The sequence below is a fragment of the Fulmarus glacialis genome, unplaced genomic scaffold (assembly GCF_000690835.1).
Source record: "Fulmarus glacialis isolate BGI_N327 unplaced genomic scaffold, ASM69083v1 scaffold6166, whole genome shotgun sequence".
NCBI classification, from domain to species: domain Eukaryota; kingdom Metazoa; phylum Chordata; class Aves; order Procellariiformes; family Procellariidae; genus Fulmarus; species Fulmarus glacialis.
Genome location: NW_009219956.1, coordinates 18,073 through 30,255, shown reverse-complemented (window position 1 = coordinate 30,255; position 12,183 = coordinate 18,073). Strand labels below are relative to the sequence as shown.

The 12,183-nt window shown below is 35.1% G+C and overlaps 1 protein-coding gene across 1 annotated transcript in view; it reads right to left on the bottom strand.

Annotated features, from left to right (window-relative positions):
- Positions 1 to 12,183, bottom strand: part of SCLT1 (sodium channel and clathrin linker 1) — a 45,208-nt gene that overhangs the window by 15,190 nt on the left and 17,835 nt on the right. Inside the window, exons 10-18 of the mRNA XM_009580570.1 lie at positions 11,775 to 11,865; positions 11,511 to 11,602; positions 9,658 to 9,835; positions 6,101 to 6,199; positions 4,620 to 4,691; positions 3,588 to 3,662; positions 2,933 to 3,078; positions 1,839 to 2,031; positions 257 to 453 (exon numbers count right to left, since the gene is read on the bottom strand). Of these exons, the coding sequence (XP_009578865.1) occupies positions 257 to 453; positions 1,839 to 2,031; positions 2,933 to 3,078; positions 3,588 to 3,662; positions 4,620 to 4,691; positions 6,101 to 6,199; positions 9,658 to 9,835; positions 11,511 to 11,602; positions 11,775 to 11,865 (1,143 nt within the window). The remainder of the gene's footprint in view (positions 1 to 256; positions 454 to 1,838; positions 2,032 to 2,932; positions 3,079 to 3,587; positions 3,663 to 4,619; positions 4,692 to 6,100; positions 6,200 to 9,657; positions 9,836 to 11,510; positions 11,603 to 11,774; positions 11,866 to 12,183) is intronic.

Here is a 12,183-nt window from a genome sequence, read left to right as displayed (position 1 = left end):
GAAAATTAGAAGTAATATATTCCATTTACTTTTTGTCATTATAGCATTCACACGCATCAAAAAGATGCAAAATTTTTACTTCAGTGCTAACTTCACAAAGAGCATCAAAAGTTCTCTTTAGAACATTCTTCCTTGTTTTGCTGGAAGCACATCGTCTAGTCTGGATGGTTTGCTCTTCGTGGTTTTTCACCACAGGTCTACTGCCATACACCAAACAGTAACTAAAACTGTAACAGCTTCCAGAAGAGGAACTTACTTTAGCTTACTGATCCTGGCTTCTGTAGTTTCAGTAAGATTTTTTGTTTCTTCTTTCCACCGATTTGTTGCTTTTTGCTGAGCTACTAACAGACGTCTAAGTTCAGCAGTGGACTTTTGACTGGTGTCTTCCATTTCCTTAAGTCGAGCTTCATACCCATGTTCTTTCACAGCATGCTCATGCTCCATTGTGCTTATCTAGAAAAAATACCAAGTGGGTACAATCAAGTCTCTCACTTTTTGCCCCTTCCCCCTTTTTTTTACAACACTTGAGTTAAATTTATGAACATTTGTTGAAAGCATGTAACATACAATAATTAAACTTGTAATTATATACTCAGAGATACATGTTCCCAAAGCCAATTTAAGCAAATAGTACAACTGACAATAAAGGATAATGAGCTGTGTACGCTTATTTTTGTAAATAATTTTTATCCTTCTCCCTTGTGTTTCCTCCACAGAAACGCGTTCGTTCTTTTTCGTCTAGCTAAAATGTGTTAGGAGTTTCTTAACTGCATCTAAAATCCTTTGTACGTGAGAGGAAAATGAAAGCAAGCAATAAATCTTATCTGTGACTATAATGGAAGCCTGATTAAAAATGAGACAGCAAAGATCTGGTATATGCTTTAAAACCGCTACCTATCTCTTACAAGACTCTGATCCTTTGTTTTTAAACTGCGTTTGACCAAAGGGTTCTGGAGTTGGAACAAGATTTCCTGTTTAATTTGACTGCTTCCTTTGGTGCAAAGTGGAAACCGGACTTGAGGTGGTCCCCATTCATAACTTGTAAAACTGCTTACTGAAGTCTTCTTCATTGCTGCAGATTCTTAGATCCCTTTTCAATATCTTTACGCTCCTGGAGTTAAGAGCAGAGGGGAAAGTACAGCTTTATATGTTTAGAAAGCACATCACGGATCAAAGCTGTTACTCCCTCCAGCAGCCAAAGGTACCATGAAACTGCAGAGGTTACTATTAATTCATTATCCCACCTGCAGTCCGTTCAGGTGCATTTAATGGAACACGTTCAAAAAGAACATCCACCTTTCAGCTAATTATCTTGCTTGCAACTATTCATATAGAAAAAAGTTCTCTGTCCAGAAAATACAGAACCAATGTTTGACAACCACACTATTAAACTATTTATTAGTTACACACTGCTCTGACAACACGAAGGACGTACAAGTAGAGGAACACTCTGGACAGAAAGCCATACAGAGATTCCTAACACATTACAGACAGTAGATAAATGAAGATCTGGAATTGGAGTAAGTGAAATCACTTGAAGGAAAATATGTTAGCATTTAATCTATTCATCTTATAAGAAGCAAAGAACATTTGGGATCTTCTTATCAAGCAGAATTTAATACATATTAAAATACAATTGAATTAGCGGAGATTGAGTTACCCAATAGATACTGAGGACACACAACGCTATAACAAAATGATTTTTAAGCAGAAACCAGGAAGCATCATTGAAACTTTCATCCTTAATTTAAACTTTCAATGATTTTTCTCTTAGAACTGCTCCCTTATTAAGCAAATATCAGTCTTACGTTAAAATAAAAATAACATATAAACCATACCTTTATTTTAGCTTTTTGTTGAGCCTCAATGGCCAGTTTTCTCAAGCCCTCCATTTCTTTTTGCAATTGTTCATTCTCTTGCTGAAGTTTTAGCCTTTGTTCACTGACAAAGGCACTCTTTTCTCTTTCTGAATCCAGAATGCTTTGCAATTTACAGATAACTTCCTGGCAACGAGATTTCTCTTCCTCAGAGCTGAAAGAGAAGAAAAGTCTTGTTGAAACTCAAGAGTTGGACAACTACTGCACTAGAGAAAAAAAATGCATATTGGGACAGATCTTTGGTCTGACCCAGTACAGCTTCCTGAAAGTTTGTATCAGCTCAGCATGTTTAATGGCCTTGACAGCTAGAACTATGCACAAGTCAGCAAAGACTTTTATCAAGATGATGGAATTCATAAAACTAACCTAATCTTGTGGCAATCTCAGTAAAATGACAACATGAAACAGAAGATTTTAATTTTTATAACATTTCCAGATTCCCCACTGAGGATTGGTCTGGTGAAGTGACAGGATTTACAATCATCAGAGTACAGAAATGACTGAAACTTCTATAGAATCATACATTTTTCATGCTGAAAACAACAACCTGGTCTAAAAATGTGTACCATATCGTACTTTTTACCATTGTATTATTGGAACTGCAATAATGTCTATTAGATCTGTACACAGACCTGAAATTCAGTATGCTATGTAAACATAGTGTTCTGCATGTACTAAGAAATACCACAATGTTGATGAATTTATAAAGTAATAAATTCTGCCTGAATATTTCATAGAGGAACTTTTCCTACAAACAGTATTTAAAAATGCAGTAAGATTCCAAATGATATACTCCTGTTTTCATTTTTTTGTCGAACAACTGCTTGCAGTTCTCATCTTGTAAAGAAAATCTTTCATCCTATAGCGCATTACCCCCTTTAATTCTTTTATAGTGATTCATAGTTGTCCTTGCTTCAGAATTATGGTATCTTGATACTATGCCTGCTACTGGTTTAAAAAAAAGTGACAAAACGTAACACATAATCAACAATTTTATTAGTCAGAAATAATTTCCATTGTTTTCCATTCCAGTTTCTGTAACATCCATTACTTACTTCATTTCCAGTTGTTTCAATTTATTTTGTGTTGTCTGTAGACTTAGCTGAAGGTCACCTTTTGTAGTTTCTGCAAGTAAGTATTTCTGATGCAGCTGCTCTAGTTTTCTATTGTCAGATTCATGTCCTCTGTCCTCCCTGTAAATCTGAAGAATAAACTTACATGTAAGATCATCTTTACCTTGCACTGGTGACTGACAGTGTAGTACTGACAAGGCAGCTACTCCTCATTGCGTCCTATTCTCCAGTGATTTAAAACAAAACTGAATTTCTATCCTTGTTGCTGCTACTTGGAAAAAAAGTTTTCAAAGATCTGGCATTCATTTAGTTTTCTGTCTATTGAGCTTAAGTTTAACCAGAATATGTACCAACATTCTTTCTGATTATGTCAAACATCTCTCCTTTTACTTTTTACACTTTTCAAAGAATCCTCTTTTTCAGTTTAGTATTACAGCTTTAAAATGCCTTCCGGATGAAAAAAACCCACCACATTTAAATAGTTACATGAAAATTTACAATTAAGAAAATCTACTCAAAAAATAAAATTAGAAAATTAAGGGAGCAAAAAAAAACGAGAAATGGGAAAAATCAATGTATCTTTTCCTTCTGAAAGGAGATCTTAAACGTGATGTAAAAATGCATGCAATTGCCTTACCTTTTCAAGTTCTTCTTCCACTGCTCTCTTTTCTCTAATGGCTCGTTCAATTTGACCCTGTTTTTCTCCACATTCCTATTTTAAAAAGTAATTTAAAAATAAACCTAATAAAAAATAACTCTAAATAAAAATTCAAGAAGTGCCAAAGCCAAAACCCAGCCATTGTAAATTTAATTCTTGCTGCTGGTATGTATGCATTTGATTATATTTACCTGCTCATTATCTTCTCTATAGGATCAGTCTCGTTCACTATACAGATTAAAACATGCAAAATGAAACCTTTTTAAAATAAATTTAATCCATGAATAGGTGCATATGCACGGAGATCTTCTGGTCTCCCACATAATTTGTTACAAGTTCCTGGTTCATTTAAGAATATGATGATTGTGATGCACAGACTTTCTCTTACCATACTTTATCAACTTTCATATACCCATTTCTACATACCCAACTATAGATATGCAATACTCAGCTTTCCATGCTTTATTTATCCCTGAAAGAAACAGGGACACTTAAGAAAAGCCATCACATGGGAAATGTTTTCTAGAGCACAGAATCTCACTGTCAAGATGCTTGTGAACTACAGTAAGAATGTGAGAAACTCAAGGAATAAACTTACACAAAGAAATGCACGGATTTGCAGAACTGTATTATTTCATGCAGAGCCAGGCAAGATTCTCAGTAAAAGTAAGATATGGTTGTATACACATAAGGCAAATCCGCACATTCAAAATGAATTTTCAAAGCAAATATCCTTTTCACCTAAATATGAATCTCTGCATTGACTGTTAAGACACTGCACACAGTCGCTTTTGTCAAGTAACATGAAAGACACTGTATGTTGCATTAATGTCTAGAGACATGCAGGAGGTAAAGTGCTATACAGTAATAAAGGATAGGCCTAGACAATTATCCATTAATCATATTTACTTGACTTACTTTTACCTGAATTTAGTATTTCACTTAATAAACAAAAACTAGAAGTCTCAAGTGTTTTGCTATCAAAAATGCTTTCATCAGTCAACGCCATACCATCTGAAGAGCTGAAAGTTCTTCTGTTAGTCGAGAAATCTGCACATTATATTGCTTCTTTGCAGAGTCTACCTGTGATCAAAAACAAAGTAAAACTAAAAAATTAATCCTGTGAACTCTTTTTCCATCCTGTTTTTATATATGTATTGTCTATATGTGGTGCACGTATATAAATATGGAAATACATGGGACTGCAACAACTGACAAATCTTACTACATAAATGTTAGAAAGAATGTTTATTATCAATCCATACTACTTTAATTAGGGCTGTTTAGAAAAAAAAACCGAAAGGAAGACATCACAACAAGGCCTTACAAAAAGAACAATAAAACTCTCAGGAAAGCTGCTGTCCATTAGGTGCAAGTTATTTGCAATTTGTGTAACAAGTATTTTTAGATCACATAACAAAAGAAGTATTTGTTAATACCTGGAGAAACATGACAACTCATAGTTTAAAATTTTACTTTTTATGCTTTTCACAGATTCATTTTTACGGAGATAATTTCAAAATAAGAAACAGGACATTTCCACATTTCTAAATTCTGATTAGTAAATCATTGTCACAACTAGAGTGCTTATCCTAGTTGCTCTTTAGCTCTTGCACCTTCTCCAAATCATGTGTGACATTAAATGTCGCAGTTTTAAGTAATCCAGACAATTTTTGTGAATCTTTCAGGTAACCACCAAACAGAAGGCACAAACCATCTTTATCCTCATTTTAAAGGCTCTGAGAATTTAGGCAATATATTCCTGAAACCTCTCGAAATGAAAGGATTTCATCCCTATACAGTACATATGCACATTGTGTCATAGTGAAGAAAGTGAAAGGAGGCAAAATAAACGACACCGATTTTTCAGCTGCTCATAACAATGACAAAAATCATAAGGAAACTACAACTTTTTTCTTTAGTCATTTCTCTACCAAATTCTGATTTCTAAGTGTGCTGTGATATTGAGCCTTTTGATTGTTAGCTGTAGTTGGTAGAAGAGTCTTACTTGCCTAAATAGGGGAATATTTTTAAGTACTGAGATGCCAAAAACCCGATAGTGTAACTTTCAACAGGTCCTATCATCTGAACGTACATGATAAGCTTCCATCAGCAAGATGAGGCCATCTATCATTAATTAAACACCTTAATACCAATACAACACTTGGTCTGTTGACATGCTACTGAACAGAATCTCTGAAATCGAAGTGCCATTCTTCACATCTTCACAGTGCAGCCTTTTCTATACCAGTGTCTGCACAGACATCAACACTTCTGGTTCTTGAGAGATTTAAGAGTATCATTTAGTTTGGAAGAACAGATGTCTAAATAACAAACCTGAAGGGTACAGTACTGTCAGCATGCTGCCTTGCTACCTGTATTATCAAAACACTTGTAAGAAAACTGCTCATGATGACCATGCACCATCAATAGCTTTTCACACTCAGGAAAACCAAAAAATCTTCCCATTCTTTCTAAACATTGTAACTTACTGCCTTTCTAATGCTTGCAGCAGTATCTTCTGCAAGTTGAGACACTTCATCTTTCATTTTTTTTATTTCCTCTTCCTTTTGTTTCTCCCCAAAGAGTGCCTAGAAAAAAATAACAACTTGAAATACTACTGATAATATTTCAGTGGTGATATAGTACCTAGCACTGAGAGAAGAAACCATGCACAGTCACTATTCAAAAAACCTTTTTTCATTTTACTTTGGAGTAGCTGACACGAAGACCCAGCAAGAAAACAAGAACAGTGAGAACATTTTGCACTAAGTGCACATTCTTATAAATGAGAACCACACAAAAAGTTCGTGTCAATTCCTCTATTGGGACTTCTTATTGGGACTTTCAGATTTTGGCTGGGCATGGAATTATACAGAAGCAAGCATAGGAACTCAGACCAAAAGGCAAGGCTACTCATGTTCTCATCTGGGGCCAGGATCTGTAATAAAAAATGCCACCACTGATGCATAGGAAGTTCTCTGTTAGGAAAATAAATACCTGTATACACACACGCGCGCTCCTACATATAGCTAGGCATTTTTTATGGTTGATATTCTACATTACTCATCTCCCAGAAAACTAAAAGTAAAGAAATAAGAACTTATAAGTAACTAAGGAATGTGTATACAGTCCATTTCATGGTGGATAACAATGAACCAAACAGCTCTTCAGCATAAAACGATGGCGAGAATTACAGAAAAAGGTGTAGCAAGGAACCCTTCCTCCGGAGGATGCAAGAAAGCTACCGATGTTAAAGTGTAATACGACATACTGGTCTGAAAAGATTACAGAATATAGAATTCTTGATGGGTGAGATGAAAAATCCTAGGTGCCACATAGAGAGTATGTAGATGCATAAAGGGAGAAAGACATAAAAACGTCCCTATTGGATGATATAAATTCAGCCTATAGAAGGTTACTCACTTCAGGCAGTAACATGCCACTTCATTGGTCATACTCTCTTCTACTGCTCCCATTCAATTCAATTTTGTGTTTTATTTCTCAAAGTACTCCTTTAAAATTCTTCTGATGTCTTTTCGTAAGCTTAGCTTTGTGTGCTTTATAATGTTAACGTAACAGAAGCGGCATCATTCCGACAGCCTGTTACTCCTTCCCCTCAATCTCTTACAGAGCAGGGAGAAACCTCTGTGGTTACAATTTAAGACACAAAGAGTTAACTGATATGTGTATTATGCTGCATTTTTTTATCTTGTTCATTAATAAACTTCCCAGTTTGAAAAATTCAGAATGTTTTAGCCAGAGCAGTAAATTAACAAGTATCTGCAAATTCCAGTTTATTCTTATTGCGGCATTAATCTAAACGGTTATTTATAACGGTTATTTATCTATTTATATACTGTTATTTATAACAGTAACTGTTCAGTTACTGTCTTAAAGACGCAATTTACATCACAATAATTTTTACTGGGCCACTTCTTTCTGTCAACTTCATGTAAGTTCACAGCAAGTGGTATCAAATGATCTGCTGAACTACTTTTGGATGAAAAATGGTCTTCTAACACTGCTCTGATGTACTAATACTTAGCAGACTAGAAATGTGATTTATACTCCTTACCAGTAATTTTCAAATGAAAGTTTTCTGGTTTTTAAACTGTAAAAGAAGATTTTATTTTTACCTTTCATTCTTCATGTTCTCTCCACTATCAGGCTGTAGGGGAATGCTGTTAAGGATCAAAATACCTTACTAAGAAAAAGGAACTGACAAGTCCAAAGGCGGCCATCAAGAGCTGGAGGATGTAAAACTTCATTTTTCACCCCTTTCTGAACCAGAGACTAACAGATAAAGGGAATTGTAGAAGATCAGTTCATAAAGCAAATGAGATGCAGCAAGTTATAAGGAAATTATGCAAATGAAAAGATGCCACCGAAGGGTTTCCTAAATGACTATAAATATATGGGAAAAAAGACTATAGCAAGATGATAATCCTCTTTTGTATAACAAGAGGAATCACAGAAGTTTAACTGCAGTAATGACCAGAACCCTAAGCTTTGTCAATATTTTAATCTATTCTGGAAACAGGCCAGAAGGTAGCAGGATCTCTTTAAAGAAGTTAGTTCCCTTTTCTGTCAGAAAAAAGGAGGCAGGTCTGCCTCCTTTGTCACAGAACTGAAATCAGCAAGAGCAACACTAACTTTAATATTCCAAAAGTTAAAAGTAAAAAGCTAGTTTAGGAGGCTCCTCAAGTTTGAAAAGCAACTTCAGACTAAACGGGAGCGTTTATCTCCTTAACTGCTCAACAGTTCAACGTTAGCCCAAACAGAATCAATTCTAAGATTCTCCATTTATTCCCACAGACATTAACTAAACTGGGTTTCACTTATTGATGGCTACAGTCATCAGATGTGCATTGAAGTTCTGTCTTGCCAGCAAACATAATTCATTAGATTTCTAAATCTAACTAGATTTCTGACTCCAACTGAAGCTTAGCATTAAAACACAAAGAGCCCATATTAGACAAAAGTTTACCAAGCCCTGTATCCTATCTCCTAAAGGGGCAAACAGCAGATACTTCAGGGAAGTTAAGAACTGGGAAAACAAGGTGACTATTTTTTTGATCAATAGACGTGTCAAAACTTGCTGCACTAGACGCTGTTCTTTAGGAAGTTTTGGTGGATTGTCCTGTCATGAATTTGACTGTTTTCATATCTATACTTTTGGCATACACATCATCCTGTGACAGTTTAATCACATATTGTATATAAAAATTTGTTTTAAGGCCTCTCCACATGTGTAGTTTTCTTTGTTGACTCCTCCTGCACTTTCCTAACTCTCCTATGTCTTGCCTGAAATGGGCTGATCAAAACTGCACATGAAGGTGCACTATGTTTAAAGGCATCTTTGTTTTTAACTCTCATTCTGAACATTCTATTCATTGTATCAAGTACCACTGAGGACTGCGTGTATTCTTAAGAGGCATCCACACCATCTCCTAAACCGTTTTTTGACTGGTAAGACTAAATTCAGCACCCAGTATGGCACATTTGAATTTCTTCTGCCATTTTATAGTATACTAATAAACGCCTTTGCAATTTTTTCCTGACTGCAGACTTCACTCACTCATTACTCAGTCACTTTTCCAGATATCTTCTGAATAATTAACATCATGTAACAAAAAAGTCCCTTTAGTTTTAGCTCTTTTTCTTAACCATTAGTAAGTTATAAATTCATAACAGGACCTTCCTTTTTATTCTGACAGCCCAATTTGTTTGTAAGTATTTGATAAGAAAATCTGTCAAAAATTTTTGAAAATTCAAGTTCAGGTACAGTATTATCACTTAGATCACCTTTATCCAGGTACTCAACATATTCTTTGAAACTTACACTGTATGACGAGTCTAAGTAATGTATGGTCATATCAGTTTGCTATCTTATGCATTACTAATTTTAGTACAACAGACATAAAGGAAGCTTGGTTGCGTATGCATGTATGCCTGCAAGAAAACATAACTTCACAACAGGCACTTCACAACTGTAAGTGATGAAAGTATTCTAATATCAAAGAAATATTTTCATCCACTGCCTTACCTGACTTTTTTGTAGGTTAGCTTCTTCTAAGAGCTGTATGCAGTCTTGGACTTTTGCAACAGCATCATACTTCTCCCTTTCTAGATTAGCATGCTTTGTCTGAAGCTCTCTGATTTGTTTCTCCAGGGCTGTTCTTTCTGTTCTCAGCTGTTCAGCGTCTTGGACAGTAACACGTAATCTGAAAGAAAGTAATAATTTTACTCATTTAACAATAAGATGCTTAATTAAGACACTAATTCTCTCAAACTAAACTAATAAGAAGTATTTATTCTTAAGTTGCCAAAACTGCATTCCTGGTTTTCTGCTTGTTTTTGGACAAAGGCTTTGAGTTTAATATTCACCAAGTCCTAGAAAGCAATGGAATTAAGGGAGTTAACTCAGATATCTAATCTCAGAAGATCCTCAGAAGAATGTTGCTATCTTGGGATACATTACTAAAAATGTTCTATATTAAAACAGAATAGAACAGCCCCAGAAGGAATAAAGTTTTCCTCTGTGGAGGAAACAGAATAATTGGATGTGGGCAATGAAGTTGCAGCTATACCATTAGAACAAGAAAACCACTGGTAATTTTACAACAGCTCAGAAATTCTTATTGTTTAATTATGATTGTCAGTATTGGCAGGCACAAGAAAGGGCAAGAGAGTCTCAGAGGTATCCTCAAAAAAATCTCAGAAAGTTCCACAAGTGCTGCTGGTTCAATAAGTGCACAGTTCTAAATATCCATAATGAGCACTTTGGCAACACTTGGGCTGCCTTTTCAAGCAGCCATGCTTTTTTACTTTCTAACGTGTTTGTAATAAAACATACCAACACAACCACCCTATTTTTGTAGAACCAAAGCACAGTTTTTGTAGAACCAAAAACCTACAGAAAATAATAAAACTAGCTAATTCCTTAAGACATTCTAAAATAAACTTAAGAGCCTCCACAACACTTAGGCTGGTGAAATTCATCAAGTAGAAGTAGCCACGCAAGTCTGTGCAACTCCTCGAGGCAGTACTTGACCACATAGTCACAAGGTTGGTCCCTAGTAATTATTTGGTTTCTACAGTTATTGAAGAGTCTGCTAATCACGCTCACAAGGCTGTGACCAAGAAGGGATGATGAACCGTCACACAATTATTTCAATAAGAAATTTACGAATTCTTCTTAGCTATTAGGTCATTTGAATAACGGTAATAATTCAACAACTGTTCGTGATACTTGAATCAAAATCACTGTGCTCAGCTAAGTGTGATATCCTTGCAAAGTGAAGGGGGGGAAAAAACCCCACATAAAAGAACCTGATCAAGTCTTAGATTTTCCAGTAGATAGTGCTGGAATTGAAGTTCTACTCCTTAGCAGGTATTCAAACTACTTCTGTAACTAGCATTTATTGTTAAGAAGTGTGCTTTAACAGTTTTATTAAATAATCTTTTTTGCTGAACTAAGACCTGAAATCAAATCTTATTTAACACGGAAATAAAAATCTGTATTAAACTCAAAACCAACTAGTTTACATAAACAAATTTCAGTGTGAACGTTTTTCTTTAGAACGCCACCTAAAGCTAATGAGAGTTGAGTAACTAAAATTTATGCACTAGAATGAAAAATATATGCCTCATTTTTTCTCCATTACAGTCAATAAAATCAGGTGGTCTGTTTTATCATTTGAAATACACTGAAATCAGAAGCTGTTCTGAAAGGTTGCAGAATAGAACAAATAAGATAAAGAGCAGCCAAGCATAAGATATCTGTGTTCTGAGAAAACAAAACTGCTCAGAAACACAAAACACAGAAACTGAAAAAACCGTAATATTTTATCTCACTTGCATGTATCCTGTTATTAACACCCAATAAGCTATCTTTACCTTGTTTCTAATTGTTTTATACTATTCTGCATTTGCTGCAAGCGTTTGTCAGCTGCTGTTTCTCTTTGCTGGGCAGATATCACGTCTTCTTCCTAGAAAGAATATATATATTATCCAGACATCATCTGAGCTTCCCTAAACAAAATAAAGATATACTAACATAAAACAAGTTAGAGAACAACTTGCGATTAATTTAATGTCGGCACTCAGATAACTGACTAGCCATTCAATTGCAATAGAAAATTATTCCTTTTGCTAGAATACCTTTCTCTCCAATTGGCTTTGAAGCTTCTCTGCCAATCTGGTCATTTCATCAACCTTAGCATTTGCTGTCCGCCCATCTATTTTGGCTTGCCTGTATAAAGAAAACAGTCTATGAATTACATTTCAATTATTATAGGGGAAAAAACCGACTCCATTACAACTTTGTTGAAAAAGCTGTGAAGGACAATCATATTTCATAATACTGTTCCTACAGGGCAGAAAAGGTTTCCCCCTTCTTCTCCTCCTTACTATGTGGCAGTGAGAGAGGAATACCAAATACATTAGACAATTGTCCTGTGAAAATGACTTCTTAAAGATAGCTTAACAAGAAGGTATATATGTGTTGATTAAATATTTGGGAGGACTTTAAGTGATTCAATAATTTAAATATAATTGGCCACAGATACTT